The 24,824-nt window shown below is 29.1% G+C and overlaps 2 protein-coding genes across 6 annotated transcripts in view; one reads left to right on the plus strand and one right to left on the minus strand.

Moving 5' to 3' along the window:
- LOC148303406 (eye-specific diacylglycerol kinase-like) overlaps positions 1 to 8,342 on the plus strand; it is a 192,776-nt gene extending 184,434 nt beyond the window's left edge. For all 5 annotated transcript variants that reach the window (XM_088270063.1, XM_088270059.1, XM_088270060.1 and 2 more), the window contains one exon: positions 699 to 8,342. In XM_088270063.1, the coding sequence (XP_088126189.1) occupies positions 699 to 748 (50 nt within the window). In that variant the 3' untranslated portion in view covers positions 749 to 8,342. The remainder of the gene's footprint in view (positions 1 to 698) is intronic.
- Positions 8,331 to 18,323, minus strand: GlnRS (Glutaminyl-tRNA synthetase). Its single transcript, XM_088270064.1, has 12 exons — positions 17,939 to 18,323; positions 17,571 to 17,840; positions 15,477 to 15,605; positions 15,203 to 15,323; positions 14,714 to 15,079; positions 13,303 to 13,490; positions 11,431 to 11,794; positions 11,160 to 11,331; positions 10,323 to 10,560; positions 10,097 to 10,242; positions 9,765 to 9,954; positions 8,331 to 9,084 (listed from the first exon to the last, which is right to left on the minus strand). Exons 1-12 carry the CDS (start codon positions 18,059 to 18,061, stop codon positions 9,034 to 9,036), a joined length of 2,358 nt encoding a protein of 785 aa, XP_088126190.1. The 5' UTR covers positions 18,062 to 18,323; the 3' UTR covers positions 8,331 to 9,033.
- Positions 18,324 to 24,824: the final 6,501 nt, after the last annotated feature.

Below are 24,824 nucleotides of genomic sequence, written 5' to 3' on the forward strand. Positions count from 1 at the left end.
GAAATTTTTTACATTCTTCTAACCCTTATCCCCACCCAATGGTGCATAGTTTTATCTTGTTCATTACTTAAAAGAAGGGAAGGTGATCAATCCTGTGCTCAAAGGAGCTGCCAGTCCAGGGTACTATGAAATTAGTATTTGAGTGTAGTCACTAATATTTATTTTCACCCCCCCTGGGAATCCAACCCCCAGTAGCTAATCGCATTATGAGCGGATTATGACCCAATCATTGGAATACTGCTAATCTCGTTTGTAATGTAACTGGTGGTTAACTCGTTCAATGCATAAAAGAGTAATTTGCAAAATTTTGAAAATCCATAACTTTGTATGAAATCTAATTCTACTTTCTATTTAAACATCATAAATAGGTGTATTCCTTTGTTTTTTCGAAACACTTAAATCCGGCTACGAATCTTAATCTTTATTCAACACGACTCCATGTTCAACAAATGACCGCAATATTTGTATGGACACTGGAGCTGTGTTCAACGCACAGAATGTGTTAATGGTTAAATTAAAAAAAAATCTAATGCTTTGCTTACAAAATCTAAGAGTTACATGTTACTTTATGGATCTTTTAATTTTGAAGCTTTTACAATTTCTTTGCGTGGTTTACTAATTATTTAAAATTGCATGTAATTATGACAGTGGTGGATATTATTGACGAAAACTTCAACTAATCCATTTGATATTTCTAGGTCAAGAAAATTTCCATGTGGCCTCTGAAGACTTAGAGACTGTTGTATGAACTTATCTGGTTACTGCAGTCATGTGGCGATCTCATCATTATTCATTTTATTATTCAAAAGTTGTATGTACTCAGAAGAGTGATATTTTTAAGGTTATGCCGATATCAGTGTAACATATTATTATTAATAATATATACCTTTAATTATAAATATGTAAATGAAACCTTTTTAAAATTCGATACCTTATACTCATTATGAATATAAAACGATACATTGTTTAATATTTAATTAGATTCAATTGTAATACTAGTCTAAAATCATACTTTTAATCGATAATATCTATGCTGAAAAAATCAGCAACGAAATTTAATATATAAAAAATTATGAATCTGTTATTGTTAATAATTCCTCTATTTTAAACTGAAGTACTGTAAATTGTAAAAAATTATTATAAGGTTGAATTATCTCCAAATCGATCTTAATTATTTTAACTAAATATATACAATTGTAATCAATTAAAAAATAAAATATAAGAGTTATTTTAGGTAACGCCCACATCATCATGTGTGGCAAAGAAAGACAATGGTGTGAGAATAATGTTAGTTTTTGTGACCCAAGAGTCCATTTTATTTCAATAGTTTTGAGTAGATTTATGCATGGCATAACCTAGTTTCCCAGAAACACGTAAAAGTAGTATAAAATGTTTGACACCTTTATGCTTTCAATATTCTTTTGCATTTCAATATGTTACTGCAAAAATGTTGGTATTTTCCATTTGAATTCCATTAAAATATCCGTAGATAAAAAAATATTTTTAAAAACACAAAAATACTTTTTTTCTTCACAAATATCACACGACATACCACTAGAATGATAAGTTCCCAATGTGTTTCATCATATTTCTGAGAAGAAAATTTTTGTATTTCCATAACTTTTTATTTCCTCATTTCGCAAAATATTAATACCTCAAGTAAAGGTTACATTATATGTACATACATAAATAATAATAAAATAATGGTGAATCTTATTTTCAGAATGGAAAAATATGCATGTTTCTTTAGTTTATCTGTAAATATTTATCAAATGTAATAATACTTAATTTTTGCAAAATTAGCCCGTTTTAATATTAAATTAGATATACATATCTAGTTAAAGTTTTTTTTGGGTATTATCAAGTAAGAACTGGGTCATTTTTTTTGTTTTCACACAATTCATTACATTCAATAAAGATTTTAGTGCATTTGCAAGATCGTCCCATTAGAGCTTCACTCTTTCCATACCATAAAACGGGAATTATATAAAAATACAATCCAGCACAGCAAATACTGCAATTCATATTTTCAAACTCAATTCTGCTCAGAGCTCTGACTGTATGTATCCACGAGTTCAATAAACTTCGCCTGGAATTGAATTGGAATCTTGTCATTCTAAAGGCCCGAGATGTATGTATTATCTATTGACATATTACGTAAAAAGAAAACGAAACAGTTATATTTATTTACTCATTGCATTTAAAATGTGACAATTTTTTGTGGTTTCAATTAGATTTTTACTTGAGCAAAGCATTAATGCCTTTTTTATTAGTAAAAATAGTTAAGATATTTTAGTTGTGATATAGAGTTGTATCTATTTATTTGTGTGTACTATGTAAGCCAATTAAGATTTTTGTGAACTAACTAACATAGTTATCACTTCACATCTATTTCAAATTGTAAATAAACATTTTCAATTACATATGTATATCTATTAGGCATCTGACAATCACAACTCTTATAACTATATAGTGCATGTAAATAAATAACTCCATAGCTGTGGAGCAGATGTTGACTGTATCATGGAAAATGTGTTAGCTTCAGGCGGTTGTATATCCAGCAGAATCACAAATCCTCCTTGAACTGCAGTTTGATTATAAATATCAAATTTGAAAAATAAAAAAAATGTGATTTCATACAAAAAAAAACATCTCAGCTTATTGAAATAAGGCGTTTTGTTGAAAACCGCTACAATTTTTTTTTAAATTTTATTCATACCCACTGATTCTTTTGGCTCCCGACTTTTCCACTTTCATGTTTTTGATGTACTGGTTTTTATGGCTTTTCTTGCTTCTAAACATCTAACTTAATTTGTCTCATGGGCTTCTCTAATCATTCTTTCCTTATTCATTCATTCTGTGTCCCGAGATGGTTTTCCCATGAAACAGTCAATATTTTTATTTGTGCATACTTTTCACTGTGACTTTCTACAGTAAATAAAATATTTTATGCCTATTCTGTATTTGTGATAAGTCCATTGTCTTTTATTGCTTACGAATGAAAAAGATCATTGAATAATAATTAGATTTTTTAAAATTTCTTTCAAAGTGTCCTGAAATCTAACTCTGAAAAATGTTGTGATGTATGTATATAATAATCGACTAATATTTTGGTACTATATAATACACGAGTAATCTCTTTTTATGATGTGATATTGTTCAATCAACATTAAAGAAAAATTACCAACATGTACATTTATAGTGTAAAACGTAGACATTTAGTAATGATTTAGAAAAAATATAAATTAATATTACTCTATTATGTACATAAATAGTTTTTATCAATACGTTGAGAAAAAATATATTTGGTTCTGAAACCAACAATCTTTAGGATTTCTGAAAACTGCCTGGCATATTCCCGGGTCCGGTTTAGAAACTCTATATGTCCATTCGAACCCATACAACCCATATTTTTATTTCAATCTCCTATCATTACTTAAATAGTCATGTTAAGTGTTTGCGAGCAAAGATAAAATTAATTGCTAATGCTTTCAAAGCCCCGATCACTATCAGCGGAGCATATAAGGTAATACTGAATACAATTAATAATCACATTTTTACGCCTGGGGTTAGTAACCCCTACTAGGTGATCCTAACCCTGACTGATGGCCCAACCCCCCGCGCCCTGGACCCACCCCTTAAACCCAAGTTTTGAGAAGAAGCCCAGTCAGATGAAAAACGGCGTTTGAGGTCTAGGGATATTATTTTTCATTCTAAGCATGTTAATGTATTTTTGCCACCTAAATAATTTACACGTCTAAAGCAGTATTATATTTGAATTTAAATATGATGTCGGTCCAGTATTTTTATGAACTAAGCATTCGAAATTTTCCAACAAGGATCATATTTCTCCATTCAGAACGGTTGAGAAATCCATCACTTAGATTGTTTATTTTTTCTCAAATATATGCTTTTTATGTATGCTCAACTGATATTTTTGGTTAAAATCTCTGGCTTTATATATTAACGAAATAAATTCTACCATTGAGTGTTAATATATTAGGCATATTTTTTTCTTTGTGTTTATCCCAGAACATTAAAATAGTGTAAAACAAAAATAATTATAACAATAAAGCGTAGATAGTACATATTTCGTAAACAAGTACATATACATATTTCAAAGACAACATCTGTAGTTGAAAAAAAAACACCAATGTTATATTATATAGTTTGTCATGAGTGTTCCAACTTATTATTAAATATGTGAATATATTTTTAAAATATGCTCTCTGGATATGAAATATTTCTAATTACTGAAAATTTCTTGCTCCTGTGTATAAAAAAGAACCTTTTTATGAATATTATACTTTTAATTAGCATCTAATGAAAAATATGTAAATATATAACTTAATTTAACCCTTTGAATGCAATGGCATTTTGTATGATTCATATTGTTTGCCGAAGAGATATGTACATATATCTATTTTAAAAAGTAGTATATTACTGAAGAATATTGTGCAGTTAGTGCTTATCTCACTGCTAAAAACATCACGGAATCAGTATTAAAGAATATTTTAGTTCTGTTGTCCAAGATGTTTACCAACCCGTATAAAAAATTCCTTGTATTTTTTAGTCTGGAAACATTTTTAATTTCTAAGGATTAATGATTTATGTTCATAAATTTTACTTTTATAAATTATTAAGTATCTTTGACATAACTGTTACATCTCTTTCAAAATACACACGTATTTAATTAAATTCTAAACAACACCGCAACAAAATCTTATTACACTCTGGTATTGGCTTTACCAATAATGATATATGTACATAACATTGTAGGTCATTCAAAGGGATAACAGATGAAAAAATACTATTTAGACATTATGGGTATTATCGTTAGAAAATAAATATAAACAATATCTCAAGACAATCCATACTATTTTCTTCTTGATTTTTGGCTTTTCGTCCATACTGTTTTAATTAAAATATGTAAAGAAAAATAAGGTCTAAAATAAATATAGTCTTGCACTCTTGATTCATAAAATCTCACCAAGGAGAAATCGGAATGGATGCCATTCCAAGTTAAAGAACATCTTATCGTGTGCAAGTTTTAACAGTATTGGCAAACAACTTTCCAAAAATATCAAGTCATTAACATGGAATTTTAACACTTGATATAATGCAATAGATTAAAAAATAATAAATAAGCTATTTTTCAATAACCAATTTTTGCAAATTAAGATTATGAATGGAATTTATTTTTTCGGTTTTTATAAATACAAAGAGAATCTAAAAAATATATTTAAATTTTGATTATGCTAAATCTGATACATATTTCTTCTTAGTGATAATACCCTATTCTGTATTTATATACTAAAAATAGAAAAGTAAAAATTTAGTACCATAACATATTTACTTGTTTGCAGGTGTTTCAGAAAGATCATGCAATAATTAATCTAATAAAAAAGTGTTTCGTGTGAAGTTTTAATTTATTTTTAAACATGTAATGTCTTATTTGTATTCAGAGCTTAATTAATGCTGGAAAATTATATTAATTAATATTTAAAAATATATGACAAAACAAAGCATATTTGTTGAATTTGTAGATATATTAACAACTTAAAATCATATCCATTCATAAGTGAATGCAGACTCAATGTTACTTTTTAAAATTTTAATTGGATAATGTGGATCAGATTTCAATTAAAATATATTGATAAATTATATGACCTTTGTTAAAACTAAGAATTAGAATGTTTTTTAGAAAATAATAGATTCACACACATACATAATTTTCTCATGTCTAGTGGAACACCTGGAAATTATTTTATAGCGAGCACATGTACATGCACTTAGATAATCATTTCGGTAGTTGAAATTGTCTCGTAATATTTATTTAAGTATTTATCATCGAAGCCTTATAAAATACTTAAAGTTATAAAGCAAACGTAATGTTACTTTTAGTCTATATCATAATGTATCGATTGCAAATATTTCTGGTGCGCTTATCCCGCTCACAATCTCAACATTCCATATGTTATTACTGGTGTATAAAGTGTAAACTTCTTACTAAATGTAAAATATGATCTTATAAAGGTAGCGGCAAGAAGATGTCTCAGTACGATATATCCGATTAGAGTATTTAAATGGATTATATTCTAGGAGGAAAGACAAAAATGCCTTATGATAAGTGAATGTACCTAATTGTCGGCAGAAGGAACATCTCATTCCTAAGTCCTAAAAATCGCCTCCTACGCTGTGACTTAGTTATGAGAAGTTCTCCGACCAAATATCTTATGTTAGACACGAGGGAAATATTCTCCGTTACTTCTGTAGTTAAAATTATATAAATAAAGAAAATATTTTCGATAATATTTGAACTTGATATGTACTAACTTGTAAAATTGTAATCACTAAATTTTATTACCTTATAGCACCAATTTTTGTCTTGAATTAAGGGTCCAAACTGCGCGCTGTTTCTTCAGTATATTTCTCACTATATTTTGTCTTTGATATCATTACTTCTCGGCACGTGTGGTGCATAGTAAATTAGATGACTTTTTAGTCTGAATCGTGTGACATGTGATTTCTGTTATTCAGTCCGTCATAAATATGTATTCAATCATGTGAATTTTTAATGCGATCTATTGGCTAATTTTGAGAAGCAAAATATTACTTGCTTCTTTCTTAAAATCATGCTCTTTAATAATTTATGTAACATAGTGAAAATTTAGTTTACTTTATTTATAATTGCCATACGGTATAAATACTGCTTACTATGTACATACTAGTTTATTTATTTATTTGTTGAGTATTTAAATAACAATTTGTTACCTTAATATACCTGCGAAAAATATTACAGGGGTGTAAATATATATTAAACCTTTCATGTCTCAAATTTTTTTGGAGAGTACCTTAATTTTTTTTTCATTTATTTATATGGCATTTGTAATGCCTTCTTTACTTTTAAATAATGTGTTTACATACTTTTTGTACAGCCAAACACATTTTTTTAGGTAATTTAACTAAATATTAAATTAAATTTGAGCAAAAAGGTAATAAAGGATGTAATATTGTGCCAACAATAGGTTGTCAGGAAGGTTTGTCATATTTAGTCGGGTCAATTAGTTCGGCCATACTAATTTCATCCCTAGAATTTGATCTTCTTTAAGTGCCCTGTCTAGTCGAGTGGATGTTGACGATGCCTCCGAGTCTTTTGATTTCAGCAACAACTCCTGAAATTTGTTGAATTCCAATCCAGTCACATGCATTTCCGAGCCAGGGTAGTTGTCTTTTGCTAGTACCACCATATGTCTTGCCCCTGAGAATGAGCTGAAGCATTGGTTCTTGTCACCACCAAGGAAGTGACCGAGATATACAATCTTTTGTCATTTTACTGTGATCAGTAAATCTTTACTCCACTAAAAAGAGCTGGCTGGAGCCAGCTCTTTAGAGAACTTCAGCGTTGGTTATCATTCTCGTCCACGGTGATTTTTTATTTGTAATTCATTCAACCTAATATTGAAATATTCTGTGTCGACAGCATAGATGTATAACAAAATTGAACAATCTTTTGCACAAACATACATAACATCTTTCCAAATTTTCCACACAATGTTGCTTCATTGGAATTCAGCAAAGGGCACCGTCTATTGATATCTTATCTGCCGTATAAACATCACAAAACTGGTAATTCAACACAAGAAAATATAGAACTATGTATATCTGCTTACGTCTTGTTTATAATTGCACAAACCAGAATGACAAATTCCCAGACAACCTAATGTTTGCAAATAATTACATAGGATTATTTTTTTATTATTATTAACATCAATCAGAGTATGTACTCAAATTAACCTATTAAATAACACTTCAGAGTAATACATTTTTCCATCATAATAAAATAAATTTCTCAGCCATTTAATAAATAGCAGTTTAACATTTTTATTTTATTTATTTATTTTAAGTCACAAAAAAAACTGAGGAAAACTAAATTGTTAATTAATTTTGCAACGAAAACTTTTTTTAACATTGTAATATTATTCAAATATGTACAACAATCAAAATGTATACTAATGTATTCAATTAAAGAAAATAAATTTTAAAAGGTGGATTTTTGTACTAGAAATGAAAACAATCTCCATTATTAAAGCATTGATATTCACATGAAGTACAAATAAAAGTTTTTTTTCATTCTATATTGATAACTCTTTCTTTCTTGTTGGACTGGTGTTGATGCATATTCATATGGTTTGTAAGTGATGGTGACATTGTTCAATATTATACTTAGCACCTCCCCTTTTGTAACCTTGAATTGAAACACAATTATGTTTTTTCCTAATTATTAATTTAAGAGTTAAAAATGTATGCAATAAAACCCTGTTATTTAAATCATATCTAAATCTCTCTTTTATTTCACTCCTCTTAATATTAAGGGTATAAAAAATTACATGTACTCTCATTTAATAAAGTTCTGAAAATTTTATTAAATGTATACAATAAATAAAAATAATTATTAATATCATAAGCAGTTTATCATGATACAGCAGACTCTCTTTAAGGGGATCATTTTAAATTGGGAGCGGCTTTTCCGAGATGCTTCAAAATTTCCATAAGCACATGTTTTTTTAAACGAGTAAAACTTGATATATAAAATAATATTCTGTCTTTGGTTTGTGTCGGCTGCAATATATATAACAACATAACAATTGTCAGATGTTTTGTTTTGTTACAACAATGTGTCTTGAATTAGATTTGTATGAGCCAGTCATACATATATATAATAGGGAACAAACACCCCCGAAATAGAAATCGGGGATTTGCAAACATGTGTGGCATTTTCATGTGTGGTAAGTTCGAACATAGATTTTTTACTAAATATATGTACATTAGGTAAAAGGTAAGTATGTTAGAAATCATACACATCTTGATATTTTTTAATTAAGGGGAAAATTTGTTTAACCCGGATTTTTATTCACCAACCATCCCAGTTAATCGAGAGTCTATTGCAGTTTGTTCAGTTTAATAAAATAAGCAAAAAAATATTTTAGGGTAATATATCAATAATTTCAAATCAACTCTATTTGGCCAAGTTTAAAGTTTCCCAGTATCTTCTTTCAGAGTCACAGTACGGTTAAAAATGATCTGAAATAGAAAAATATGATTTAATATATTTTATATACAATGGAAAAAAATTGTGGTACATTATAAATGTAAAATTCCTTTTTGGAAACATGCATACATTTTTTGTTTTGCTGTACTAGTAAAGTCAATTAGCAGATAAGGCAAGACATTTTTTTAAAGGGATAAAATAAAAGTATTAATGAACAAATGTTATTCATTATCAATTGTATGTACAAAACTGTAAAAGGCGAAAGTCCCATTTGGACTACTCTCTTTTTGATAATTAAAAAAAAAAACAAGAAAAAACAGTTATTGTTCTTCAGTATCTTATCAGATTATAAAACAAATATATGTATAATGTATCTTCAAAGCTAATTTTATTCAAGATACAACATTTTGAGTGTGTCCAAATACTTGTTCACAAAATCTGGATTATCTCCAATTACAGGAGTTATTTTCATATTATTTTTTGACATCTCATCAAAGATGAAGAATTATTTATTTAAGATGTTTGAATAGAGAATATAAATTCACTTTTTTTAAGATTTGGAGTGGCTGAAATGTTGCATCATTTAAATTCATAAAAATGCAAAGAAAAAAAGGTGAATGCCACACAATGTAAAACTATGTCAATCAATATTGTTTACAACCATTTCACTTTTGACATACATATACATATATGTATCATGTTTATTACCAACCTTTTTCGAGCTACTTCCGGGATCCACAGAAAAGAAACCAATTCTTTCAAATTGGAATTTATCATAGATCTTAGCTGTTGTAACGGAAGCTTCCGCGAATCCATCAACCACTTTTAAAGAATTAAGGTTGCAATCCGACAGGAAACCGCCAGGAACCTCAGCAGAATCTTCAGGATTCTTATGGAGGAATCTGCAAGAGTTGTAAATGTATAAGAAATCCTAATTAAATACCAAATATTTATAAGCTTGATGTATCACTTGGAACATGAGTAAAATTTTCAACCAAATTATATGATATCAAATTATTTACAAAGTGCAAAATATGTACTTACAAGGGTTCATATAACCTAATTTCAACTTTTTGTGGTGCAGAAACCCATTGGATAAATGCTTTTGGCTTGGTCTGGACATCATTTGCATTTTCGCATGTGCATTTCAACTCAATAACTTGAGTGCCACTGTAAACAACCTCAGACACCTAAAATATATTTTTTTACAGTCAACTGACAGAAAGGCACAAACTATAAAATAAAAATGATAAAGTGTAATTTTCGTTACCTTAATGACATAACCAGAATGTCTCAGTCCAACACCTTGTTCGAGAGACAATCTTTTGTATCCTTTTTCTGGTTTTTCCTTGAAGTCGCTTTGTTCTATGTAAACTACTTGATCAAATACCATTGTTCGGGAACCTCTTTCTGGTTCATTGGGGAAATTGGGTGCCAAAACTTCAATTGGTTTTTTATTTGGAAAATTAGTTATGGTTACTTTGAGCGGCTCCAGAACTACTAAAACCCTGCAAAAAAGAAGTATCGTTTAAATTTATCGAAGGAATCAAACAAGCTGTTTGAAAAACAGCAGTGATTTCAAACTAGAGGGCAAGCAAGAGAAAAGGCTTCATTATTTCAAAAATTAACTCTCATTGTGGTGACAAAATCAAAAGTGACCACATCTATCTGATGATACATAATTTATTTCTTATTTTATAAATCCATTAGATAGATAGTATGTGAAATTAGTTTATGAATTTTAAGTTTTTGATGTATGATTTATTTTATTCATGATTTCAGATACATATTGAAAAGACAAATGTTTTTGAAACTTTATTATTTTATTCTTTAATTATATGTTGATTGCATAATATAAATAATATTTACAACATCTAAAGCAGAACTTTGTGATCAGAAATTTTAACTATATATTAGTATATAATCTCTCATCAAAGACTTTAGTATACACCACTACCTTAGCACTATGTATTAACAAACCTCTCCTAAATAAAATATTATTCACATCCATTATTAGCCAGATAGAAGAACAATAAGCACTTAGTTATACAAAAAAATCTTATATTCCACATTGGAGTTTAATATATGAAATAAAATTAAAATATACCTTGGAGCAGTTTTATTGAGAACATCTCTAACAGATGCTTCAAGGGTAGAAGGGTCTACTGAACCTTGGGCTCCTGTAACTCCAAGTCGGGCACAGAAGGAGTTTATAGCTTCCGGTGGATATCCTCGACGTCGCAGGGCACTCAAAGTGTAAAGCCTTGGATCGTCCCAATCTAAAAACAGGTTTTCAAATATCAACTATCAGCATCCCGATGACTGTGAAAATTTAAAACAAGAAAATGTGAAGATATTTCCAGTATGAGAAAACATACCATTCACAATTCCTTCAGTAATGAGCTTGGCAATTTTTCTCTTTGAGACTACGGTATAGTTAACATTCAGTCTTCCATACTCCCATTGGACAGGGCAATAGATGTCCAGAGCGTTGCACAGCCAGTAGTAGGAGGACCTCCTAGTTTGGAACTCTTTGGTGCACAGAGAGTGAGTGATGTTCTCAATACTGTCGCAGAGGCAGTGGCAGTAATCGTACGTTGGATAAATGCACCATTTATCCCCAGTTCTGTGGTGTGGCATAAACTTTATCCTGTAACATACAGGATCCACTTTTCCTTCTTCCAATGTATGCTTCATTCGGAGTACAGCCTTTCCTTCATCTATTTTGCCATTTTTCATATCCTTTAAATAAAAAAAATTATTAATCATACAGTTTAGTCAAAATAAAATTGTGTGCACATTAATTACATTTGCAAAGAAGTGCTTTGCGATACTACTAGTGGACGCGTTCATGCGTGTGCTCTGAGTGTGCAATAGTTTGCGTCATTCTGTCATGAGCAATTGGATCAGACAGCTAACATACTGAAAACAACAGTGATTAACACTGCACATCATATTTGTGGTTGTTGCACTTGCAAAATGTACTTACATTGGAGAAATTAGATACGTAAAGTGCTATTTGTTTGTTTTAACATAGTATGTAGAAAGCCAACATTACAAATCCACATTTTTTTATCTTATCCAACACATCTCATCTTCAGTAAAATATCATAACTATATCAAATGTAATGACTGCTGACTGTATGTAGTTGCTTTTGTCAACCAAAAAAACATTTTTTTTAAAATTTCCTTTAGTGCATAAATATCCCCTTTAATTTTTTGTTCACTATTTTTTGAGATAATAATACTAATATATACAATGAATGTATCACTCAATTTTGGGTGCTTTGCCAATAAAATAAAAATAAATATATATACAATGAAATATATACCACGTTTGCTAAAAGGAACTTTAGAGTATTTCACAACAAAGCGCTGTAACCTACTTCTATTATCCAAAAAATCATTAAATAATAGAATTATTTATATATATATATATATATATATATATATATATATATATATATATATATATATATATATATATATATATATATATGTATTTTTTTTTTTTTTTAATAATTGGATGATAGAAGATACAAAATAAGTTGTGTCTTTAAACCAATGATCGCACGACTCATAACAAACAAGTAACTAACAAGTGATCATTAAACAATATATAATATGTTAATTGTGCTCTTGACACATGTGTACCCTGTAATTTACATTATTGTAAATTTATAACTGTAATTTTGTATATGATGAACAAAATACATAAGATATTTAAATTTATTATTTATTACACAGGACTAAAATTGTGAATTCTGAAAAGTGCACTTTAAAAATATATATACAGTCGAACTCGGTTATACCGAGGATTAAGGGGCTGACTGAATTTGCTCGTTATAACCGTTCCTCGTTATATCCGAGAATAGGTATTTTTTTTAAAAACATACCTATCACATGTATGTTATCTGGAATGGTCACATAACAGAATATGTCGCAATGGAAACAAAATTCATACAATTCACCCATTGCACACATGTCATATTTTCCTGTCAATCCAGTTTTCCTATAAAAATTGGAAAATCCTGTGCTGCAAGCAGCAACTCAAGAGTTAGAATGTTTCCTCGTTATATGCGAGATATCGCTAAAACCGTGCTCGTAATAACCAAGTTCGACCGTATTATTTATTATTTTAATTAAGGCATCAGCATTAAGTTTATAACACTTCGTAAAAACTTATGATTTATTAAAAATAATACTTTGAACTAAGTTATTTAAATTCTAAGTAAATAATTAGTCATTACTTCAAATAACTGCAAACTCTCTTCAATTGGCCTATTTCTCCATTTGGACGGCTCAGGATTGAAACCTCTCATCTGCTCCACAGTTTGGTGACAGACATATGCCAAATCCTTTTTAATTAACAGCACAGCCCATTCGTACATCTGTTGGAAGTTGTCAGAAGAATAAGTCACTTTACTGGGTTTGTAACCTAAAATAAGAATGTTTCTTTTGAGATTTTTTCATAGCAATGTATTTTTTTTCTTATTAAAAATTAATATAAGTGGATTTATTAGGTAAGCTCATATGTAGTTGTGGATTTTTTTAGCGACTTAGTAAAAATACGAATGACTTATCATACCTTATTGCCCTTTTTTTTTTTAGAATGTTCAATACACAATGTATGAAATGCTAGAGATTTTGAGATTGGACCAGGAAGGGTAATTCAGAAAGTACAAAGTAGAAGTTAATACATATCGCACACTCCTTTCAACAATGTCAAATATCAAAAAACTTGATTTTTCAGGAGATCGTTTTAATGAAATGTATTAAAAATAAATATCAAGCCACTTATTGAACTTTTTACTGTGCAACAGGTCTTTTTAGGTAAAACCTGAATGTTTTTTCTCCATTTAAAAAATATTAAGTATATTTAAAAAAAAATAATAAAACAATACCTTTTCTTCAAAAAGCAAAAACAACACTTTCTGCCCTGTAGCGGGTAAATACATATTAAGTTAAAAATATGCCGTTTCGCTGGGATATAGTATATTTTCTGGGCATTCTGAAAACATGCACGATGAAAATTGACAATTTTCGATATACGACGTTGTTGAAAGGAGTGAGCGATATATCCAAGTGAAAATGTGTTCTTATTATGTTGTGTATAAGCCATAGTAGATTAGAGAATCACTCGGGACATCAAAAAGTGTAACTTTTGTCATATCATAACAATAAATACCGCACTTTGAGGGCAATGAATAACTCGAAAGTAAGATTTTTTTTGAAGAATATACTCATTTGGCAATTAGACAATAGTTACTGTTTTTTAATTTTAGTCACAATGAATCAGTAAGATACAGATTTAAAATAAATATTTAGAGGACGAAATAAAAAATTACCGGATATATGGACCATCACCAAGCAGACTTTTCAGTAACTGTAAGTAACAAAAAGAGCGATGCCAGGCAACTATGTCTTAGACTCAGTCAAAAATGAGAGATTTGGAAAACATAAAATACCCATATAGCGAGTTTAGTTCCTTAAGTAAATGTATGTAGTTGAGAGGATGGTAGGCGAGGAAAACAGACTGAAGATGTTTGATGATATTGTCAGAAAGGAGTGAGTTGAAGAATGTCCTGTGGTACACAATGAACGAGACCTTCGCCTAGCAGTGGGTAGATGCAGGTTGAAAGAGAATGAAATAAAACTTACCTAACCACTCCACCATGTCCCGAATTCCAGTGAAGAATTTCTCTTCTTCTTTTTCTGGGTTTGTGTCATCGTATCTCAGATTACAAAGACCATCTTGAGCGGCAGCATACCCAAAGTTAATATTAATAGCCTTGGCGTGTCCTATATGCAAAATGCCATTGGGTTCAGGAGGAAAGCGAGTCCTGACTTTACCATTGACAGCCTTCAAATGTTCGGCCAGCAGTTTCTTTGTATTTGGAGTGACAATATACCCGTCGGTTTTAAAGTTTTCTCCAGGAGCATGAAACTTAACAGACTTCATCAGTTCACTGATTGTCGAAGCTCCATCCTCGGACCCACCAATTCCAGTATTTTGCTTTGGAGCACCTGTTAAAAGAATTACTGATAAAAGATCATATAGCAATGTAAGAGCATTTCACAAATCGGGAATAACATTTAAATAGTTTTTTTATAATTAAAATTGTTTGTAAATGTTTAAAAATAAGTTACCTGCTTTAACGTCAGCATTTTCCTTTTTGGTAATAGATACATTTGCTGTTTTCGTTTTTTTATCAGCTTTAGGAACAGGGGCTAAATCTGCTTCCGATTTAGGACCAAGAAGATCCAAAACCTACAAAAACAATAATTAATAAGTAGTTATTAATTTTAGTAAAGCTAGTCAATACAAGTTCTAAAAAAGACTAGACAAGGATTGCTCTCAAGTGCCTGTTTTTATTTGTGGTTAAGTAATTTAAATATATTTGTTGAAGTTGTATTAACTAACCTGAACATCAACTTCACTTTTGACAGCTTTCCCATCAGCCCACGGAAGTGAAACTCTTACAGCTTGCATTATCAATCCACTGTTAAACCTGTAACGCTTTTCTATCAACTCATTACGAACTTTGGCTATCTGCAAAAAATGATAAAATACAGTTTCAAAATAGTAATTTGGTGAAATTTTCATACAACCTGTAATGAGAATTTCTGTGACTAGGATTAAATGACCTCCAGTAAGAATGAATTTATGAATGAGGGGGGATATTTTAATTATGTGAGTGATCTTTAATTTTTAATAGGTATTTTTTAACACTTTCAAATATTCTAAAGAAAAAGGGAACCAAAAAACAAATGAGTATCATTCTAATTATTTAAATAACTTTTATTAATTGATTCGACGGTCACTTTGTGGCAACATCTATCCATTTATAATTGGTAAATACCACTATTTCCTAATTATTCAAATAAATTTCTAGTAATTAAATTACCTCAGAGAGACTCACCACAATGTCAGTTTTGATAAAAATATATTATACTGCATAAATCGCTATGTAAAAAATGGTCTTGAATATAAAAATATTGTAAACAAAAATAAAACATTACTACATATTAATTTATATACCTTATCTTAAAATAATAATGAACTAATATTACAATTCTAACCTCTTTTGCGGCCCTTGGATTGTTAGAGCCAAATAGGAAATTAAATTGTCAAGTTCTTTATTATCCCGTATCTTAGTCATAATTAAAGACTTGTTTTATCTCACCTCATATTATCTGAGTGACTTTTTGAAGATGCATCTTCACCTTTAGAAAGGTGATTAAGAAAAAATACAATTTATTTTATTAGATCTTATTATAACCCCCTCAGACTTGGCACACAACAATGTAATTTGAAATGAACTCTGACGCTCATATTCATGATTTAGATAAGAAAATTGTAATATTATAATATTTATACCTAGATTTTTATATAAAAGTATAAATTTTGCCATTTATAGTGGGGAATATTTAATAAAATAATAAAGAGGACATGACTCCAATAAACAGTAAGACTATGCAGTTTCATTATGAATTATAATAGATTTCTTTAAAATAAACAAATAAGATGATTCGTAAAATCCATTGTTATAGTAGGCATTGCAAAGTGATCATAAGACTGCAAATACAGTGAAACCTCTATCTATCGTTCTTCGAATAATCGCTTTCCCGGATATGTCGTTTATTTCTTCTATCCCGAATTAATTTCATACTAAAATAGATCACATCGATCGTTTCTCTATCACCATTTACCGCATTTATTGTTCGAATTAAGCAGCATATTTGTTACATTTTGCCTGTTTTTTTACATTCTTTTCAATTTTGTTACATTCAACGTATGGGATAGAAACTAACAAAAGCTTGCGTAACCGATAGCAAGAGAGGTCGATATTGATGAAAAGGAGCCACTGCCTGTACGTGCATTTCCAGAAGCATGCACACTCTTTGAAAGAAAACTTTCTATAACGCACATTCAATAACCGATGCTGAAAAATTACAATTTGCAAAGCCGAAAATATACTATTGACTTACGAAAATAAAACAGTTAAAAAATAAAATTTTGATCAATAAACCTGAGTATTTTTTAAATTCTATTCAGGTTCGTATTCTTTTAAATAAATTCATTTGCATCTGAAACATGTATTCTTAAATTTTAAGAATGGTTATGCAGATTGGGAGGACGGTATCTTTACTCGGTCGTATCTACTTGCGTATTGACCTCTTAATCCCGCATTCATTGTTTTCTCGCATTCATAGTTTATTTTAATAGGTCCCTTTAAAAACGATAGATAGAGGTTTCACTGTATTTAAAATATGGTATTTCATTTCATCAGTAATATCAGACATAGTATAATTGTGTCTATATATAGGATAACATTAGTAAAATTGGTAATAATAACAATCATTTAAAAAAAAATGTATAGATTCTTGAACATGACCAGACACGTTCAATCGAATCATATGTACGATCGAAGGGAGTTAATTTGGATCTAGAGTTGAAAGGGTACTGCTTAGAAATATAATTCTTTGTTACATTAGGATTGAGGGAGATAAGTACCTGCACTTCCACGGCTTGTTCGATTTGCTCCGGTGTAACCACAACTCCGACACCGCAAGCCTTTTCAAAATCGGCTACATTCACATCTGCCTCATTCACATGGTGCAATAAGTAGTCAATGGCAGCTTCAATTCTATTTGTCGTATCCAACTTTCCAGATAAGATATATTGCACAATAAATGATAATCTATGAGATATTTGGGCCTTTAGTTTAGTTGCTAAGTGGTATATTAAAATACCTGCACCGTCCGGCAGAGTGACATTTTTAACCTAAAAATCGGTGAATTATTAAACTCAAAAACTCCATTAACTGAGAATGTTAAAATATACGTAAACATATGTTCAAGTACTATGACATAATTTCTTACCTCCTGGGCTGCAGAAGTTAAATACTTTGTAACAATTACATTTTTTAAAGTTTCCTTAGCCTTTTGTTCACTTAACCCCAAACTTTGAAATAACTTAATGGTTTCATCCACTTCTAAAGCCATTTTGCAATAAATGTTTAGAGATAACTATTGGGAATCATAAATTTAACCCAACTCTCACTTTCTAATTCTGCTAGTTCCACGCTACCAACTATTGTAAAAAAATAATAATGTTCCACGAGTAAGAGGCAATCTCGAACAAACGTGACATCAGTCAAATACGAAATATCCCGCGTCCTTCTTCACCACTTCTCCGATAGATTGAATTTTTAAAGATCGCAAGCTTAAAATTTATGATTCCCAATAGTTGCTAATTTTTCGTACAACGTGACTTCTGAAGAAAAAGATGGCGCAATACAAAATATACTCTATCTCTGTTTAACTCAATCGTAGGACAGTCTACACTTGACGTACGTTCATTGCTTTATCTCTTTCTGTCTACCGTAGTTTGTATTAGAGGATGAGAGTAATGCCAAGGATCTCTATACTATGCTTGGATTATTTATCTTCGCTAAGGCCTTCGCTACCTAGATCCAATCAATTCACTATGGTTTCCATAAATTAAAACGGCACATCAACAAAAATTGCCATTTCATAAAAAATTGTATCATTGTTTATACGCATTATTAACAATATGCTCATACATTTTTATAAATAAGTATATTTTAATTGCTCATATTATTTGTCATCGTCGGCATCTGATGTTTGACATTTTATTTTTCACCAGCTGTAGGTCACGTGATGCTGTGGCTCAATCCAGTTAAATGGAAAATATTTTTTTACTTCATATACCATCTCATAACCGCCTATAACTTATAACTTTTAACTCTGATTACTTTTACGTTGTTTATTGATCGGTATAATTTTTGTGGAATACCTAATAATGTGATGAATGTTGTAATAAAAGCCTCGTTTTTAGTTTAAAACATTTATTATGTACACTTATATTTATACAGTAATACATTCAGTATTGGATACCTCACCATCCAGAATGAATTGATGTATTTTTCAAAAAATATAGTTCCTAACACCTTTCACTATCTTTTTACAAAATTAAAGCAACTTATTTTCTTTGGTTTCTTTAGGTCAATAGATTACACAATAAAAATTCTAATGCAATATACCTAATGAATAAAAAAGACGATGGAATGTACCCAGAACAGTAAGATATCCTTAATTAAGCGGTTACCACTGCATATGCTAGATTTTACAGTACCTAAGTAATAATAAACCTTAAAACTACAGCATTTTTTTGTTATCACAAAAGCCACTTAATTATCCAATAGCATATATAAAAGAAACAATATATTGATTTTATCATGTTTATTGCAAGTAGAGACACAAGTTGGTGCAAATTGATTAAAATTAATGCTGTACATTGGTGTAACAATTTGCGTCTTGTAGGTACTAATTTGAGTTTTTAATTTATTTTATTTTTTATTTTTAGAACCACGAAAAATACGGAAAAATACGCCACTACGTATATACTGTTTTAATAGTATTTATATTGATTTTAAATTTAAATTTAATTTATATATTTACATTGATTTTTTATTAACATTGGAAATATTTTTAATACCCTTCCAAGATTTCATCACATACCTACGCAGTTTGGAATGTAATTTATAAAAAAAGCTTATTTACAAACGTAAATTAAATAATTGGCAACTAACTAACTAACTAACTAACCATCACGCCGCTTCCCCGCAGGGGTAGGCAGAGAGAATAGGACGCCACACCACTCTGTCTTTGCAAACATTCTTCCCCTCTTCCACGTTCATGCATCTCCTCATACATACCCGCCGATTATTACGACACCTGACCATTTTCAAGTATTTGGCATACCTGATCATGCTATGTTTTTCTCGGTCTTCCTCTGCGCATATTAATAAAGTAATATTTATTAGTATAACTCTTCTATTGCAATGAAATTAGATTGTATATGTAAAATGAAAATAATTTGTTCATTCTGCTTGTTAATAGATACTGACATGAATTTTAAAACCGTTTTCAATATTTTAACACCACCTAATCCATTAAATTTTTTTAAAAGTCGTGTAAAAAGGTAGTTCTAATATTCATCATGCAAAATAAATTTGACTTTTTAAACTACAATTTTTTACTTATATGCATATGAGTATGTACAGCATATATTAAAAAAAAAACTTTTAAGTGCCCTACCGCGATACAGGTAAACATTTTTTTCATATATCTACCATTATATAACATACACATTTTCATACTTATATGATATTTTTGCGAGTACAAAATTATTTCATTACTTGAAATTCTCTGGCTTATGAGTTAATTATGGATTATCACCATTATTCGTATGTCGCTTTGAAGGATTTTCTAATCAGGACTTCAGTTAAGGGGAGGGTATTTCTATCACCTTTATTGACTTGTTTGGCATTCTAATAAATAATTTGACAAGCGCAATGGGATATGTCAACCACCAAGTGATCCAGGTTAATACGGATTCGCTTCGCTTATCAATTTAAAATAAAATCTTCCGTCTCAATAGTTAGCTCAAGAAAACTTTATTTTAATGGAAAATTTTAGAAGCTCATTGACTTAAAGTTTTTATTTAAAATTTCGTGATTTTTTAATTTACAGATATATTCTGTATGTAATTATTGAAAGAAATATGTATATTGGAAGAACGTTAGTTTTCAATTTAGGCACAAGTTTGGTTTTTCATTTTTAACCTCCATAATTCTCATGAACTTTTGATATGACATATATGGTGCATATTATAAATACTTATAACAAATATATGTTTTATTATACTGTGCAAACTCGATTTCAGTTAAAATCTTTCCCTAGTGAAATCTCGATTTGTCGAGGTACTTAGTTTACCCAAGGAATAAATGTACATAGAATGACTTTGTAACGATTGGTTTTGATGGACTGGGTTTTTTTCTTATATACGAGTAATGTTACATTTACTACACAAATTCAGTTTAAAAAAAAATTAAAATGTTTTTGTCAAATCTTGTTTTAACGGTCGCATATTCATACGTTATGCATTTATATGCAATAAAAAAATGAAGATAGATACATATCAGCCCATTTAACATTTCTGATGGAAGTATGGACTTATAACGTGACCATACCAGTCACTTATTCGACCAAAAATTATCAATTGGATTTCGTTGATCTTTTTGTAACTTATGTATCTAACATTTTATCGATGTTTATTAAACCTGCTTGAATATATTAATTAATTGTTGAACTAAGATATTTTTGGATACAATACGTATATAGGTATTTATTTTATTTTGATTATTATTACACATAATCCTTTACCCCAAATATAATTCATTTAGTACATTTTTTTCATTATATTTTTAAATACACCAATAAATAGGGATATTCCTATACGAAACGTAAAAAGCAAATACATATATCAATAATATTACATAGTGTTATATAATTAATACATGTACATAAAAGTAAAATTGATATTATGTACCTATCTGTATGTAGTTTTTCACCTTTATATTTTTAGGTACATATATCGATAAAAATGCGTTAATTTTTACGATGAAATTAAGTACATATTCAACATACTGACACATGACAGATACGTTTATATTTCGTTGACTGATGGAAGGTCAAAATTATTCAAGTTTAAATAACGAACTTGATCCAGAAGCTCCATCACGCTCATTTCGACACGATTGTGATCAAACCCTTGAATATCATAAATAGTATGAGACTGACCTTTTTCCTAGTTTTTCGGAATTCGAGATAAAATATTGGATTCGATATAACGACGGTTACTAAATCCCTTAATTTTTTTTACAGTTTAAAAAATAAGTATTTAAGATTATTAACCGTGTGAGATTTATAATAAATAAATGAAATACACACAATAAGTACCAACCTTATGGTATATAATAATAAACAGTTCCTTAAATATTAATTATTTTTAATATTTATTCCATAAAAACTATTAAATTCCATCCAAATATAATTATGAAAACGTTCATCATCTTGGGAGCACTTTCTCTCGTAATAATATACTTACAAATATAAAATTGAGACATATCTACTACACAAATACTTAAAATATCACATTTATTTGATAACCTAAGAGTAATGATAACACTGCTCTAAAACATTACTCAGGTAGGTATATGTTCAATTTAAAAAATGGCATCGAAAAGATAAAGCGATTTTTTTGAAAGCCTATACAAAGCATTTTAATATTATTTCTAAAACACAATGGTTTCTGCGATTTATATATTTTTTTTAAATTACTCTACACAGACTGTCTTTTTAAATGGGTTTTAATTTTATTGACTAGATGGAATGATAATGACCCGTTTTTATATTATGGACAAAAGTTATATGGATATTAAATATTTATTGTTAAATCCTCATTATCAAACTACTTGTATTCTTAAACATTTAAACATTCAAATCTCAAAATATATATTTTTACTTTAAAAAACATTCATTGTTTATTTCATTACATGCGTAGCTTTGGCAAACATCTAATAAGCACCTTAATTTAAACATTTAGACGATGATAATAAAGGTACATTATTTAACTTTAACCAAAATGAAAATACCTTTTTTTCTGATAATAATCGTCCCTCACTCACTTGAAATAAATGTTCTACTTATCAGTCACAAATTCATTAATTATAAATAATTCACCTTACAGTCTTTTCGTATGAACATGCTTTCATGTCATACATTAATTACGTTATCTTAAATATTTGACAGGAGAATTTATTCAAATTGGTTTTCATTGCGTATTATTCGTACTTATAATTGAAAAGAAAATATATTAGTTTTAGACAATTATTTTAAGGCTTTGCGGGTTAAAAAAATCATTAAAAATAAATGATAATAATATTTAAAAATCATTTGAAATCCTGAGAAGTCAGGCGCTTTCTATGAAAATCTCGTTAATATTACAAACATATATACAAACAATATTCAATACCTGATCGATAATTAAATTCTTAAATTAAACAAAGGAAGCGATTTTTCTATTTTTATATTTTAATAATTTATCTTGAACATAACTTAGGTACTGCTTATATGAGGTGTTATTTTCCCTTTCTTCAATTTATTTAATGATTTTATTACAAGTAAATAATAATTGTGATGAAAAATAAGAAATTACGAAAAATACAAAATACCAAATAGGACTTAAATATTTTTAAGCTTACAAGGCAGTCCAGTCCGCACAGGCTGAGTTATTGTATTTCCAGTGAATTATAATCAAGGTGTTTGTCATTTTTCGTCCGACGCAATCTCATATATTTAAAGGATAATTTGAAATGAGATTTTTACCAAAGCGCTATCTCGTCTTCTCTGTATTTTGATACCTATCGAAAATGAAATCAGCAATCCATTTATTAAAATATGTAATTTGATACATTCGTAACACGATATAAGACAACATTTCCTTGTGAAAATGAATAATTTTATACGGTTAGGATACTAAATTGTTAGGTTAATATTATATTATTTACGATTTCTATTTTTCGTTATTTTGATTTATATTTTCGGCCAGGACGATAATTTGAAAAATGCTTGATTCTCGTTATATCACTAATAAGCAACTTATTTTTCACTATACTCTCTACGTTCATATTATTGGTGAAGTTTGTCATTAAAGATGTGAAAGTTACGTTCAATAAACTATTTGTGACATCAAAAAAAAAAGTAATGACATTATCGATTTTTAGGATTTTTGATTTTTACTGTTTGGCTCAAACTTCTTATTTTATATGTATTGTATTATAAAATTGTATGGTATAGTTTAAAAATTTTAATCTGAAAATGAGGCACTTTGAACATCGAAGGAGTTGTTTTACTTGTCATATTTAGAAATTGATCCTCGCTTGTAAAATAAAATTGTAATTTTAAAAATAAAATTTTCAGTCATATTTATGAAGGTATTAAAAATAATACAAATATGAAAAGAGCATATTTTGTAATTATTATTAGACTTTAGATTTGATCCCCGCTCCACCAAACATTGATTAATATTTTTAATCATATGTCCCTTAGGTTTACCCAAGCATTGTATTTCATTTAATAAATATGGTAATAAAAGAATTCATGAAAATAATGAGTGTTTTGAAATTAAACGTTGAAAATTTGAAAGCAAATTTCAAGGGGTGTTGATAATTTGAAATCAAATTATCAATGAAATAAAAAAGAGTATCGGTGATGTTTCACAAACGTTGAATTAATATGGAAATGGAAATGTGTATTCGACGTCGATGCGTTAAATTAAAACTTAATAATTTTCAAATAAATTAATATGTGTTCTATTATTTTTCATCGGAAAAAAATAAAAAAGTTAATACAAGCTTGTATGAAATCTATTTTTTACATCAATTGAATACTCAGTCAAGTAATGAAAACCTAAAACGCATTTAAACCAATTTTTTGACATTTATTAATCTATTTTCAAATAGTTTAATAAACTTACTAATCTATCCTAAGATAATATTTGTGTGGTTGTGCAGATTTGCCGAATAATCTATTTATTTCGAGGTTTATTTCAGAGTTGAGATTGAAACACATCTCTATCGTAGAGCGAGCGTTTTGTCCATCATAATTTCTCATCAATCATAATTTCTACAAAGACAAATAATAGAAGTTTACAATTTAATGTTCAATTTGAACAAGCGAATTGAGCAATTGTAATTTAATTGACTTTGTATCAATCAGTTTCGCTTCTGTAATTTGAACTTACATTAAAATTGAAGAGTAAATATTCGTTAATCATGAGTGTATATTGAGAATATATCGGCTGTATAACGTCAATTCGGCGTAGCTATCTATTGTATAT

The sequence above is a fragment of the Brachycentrus maculatus genome, unplaced genomic scaffold, assembly GCF_059751285.1.
Source record: "Brachycentrus maculatus isolate JH-2025_06_01 unplaced genomic scaffold, ASM5975128v1 h1tg000370l, whole genome shotgun sequence".
Taxonomy (NCBI): Eukaryota; Metazoa; Arthropoda; class Insecta; order Trichoptera; family Brachycentridae; genus Brachycentrus; species Brachycentrus maculatus.

What these genes read in the sequence shown, in the direction of transcription:
- GlnRS (XM_088270064.1), bottom strand. Translation starts at nt 18,061, where the DNA reads ATGGCTTTAGAAGTGGATGAAACCATTAAGTTATTTCAAAGTTTGGGG. An exon ending in AAATGCTGACGTTAAAGCAG is followed by an intron (nt 15,080 to 15,202) that starts GTAACTTATTTT and finishes TTCTTTTAACAG; the next exon opens with GTGCTCCAAAGCAAAATACT. An exon ending in AGAGTTTGCAGTTATTTGAA is followed by an intron (nt 11,795 to 13,302) that starts GTAATGACTAAT and finishes TTTTATTTAAAG; the next exon opens with GATATGAAAAATGGCAAAAT.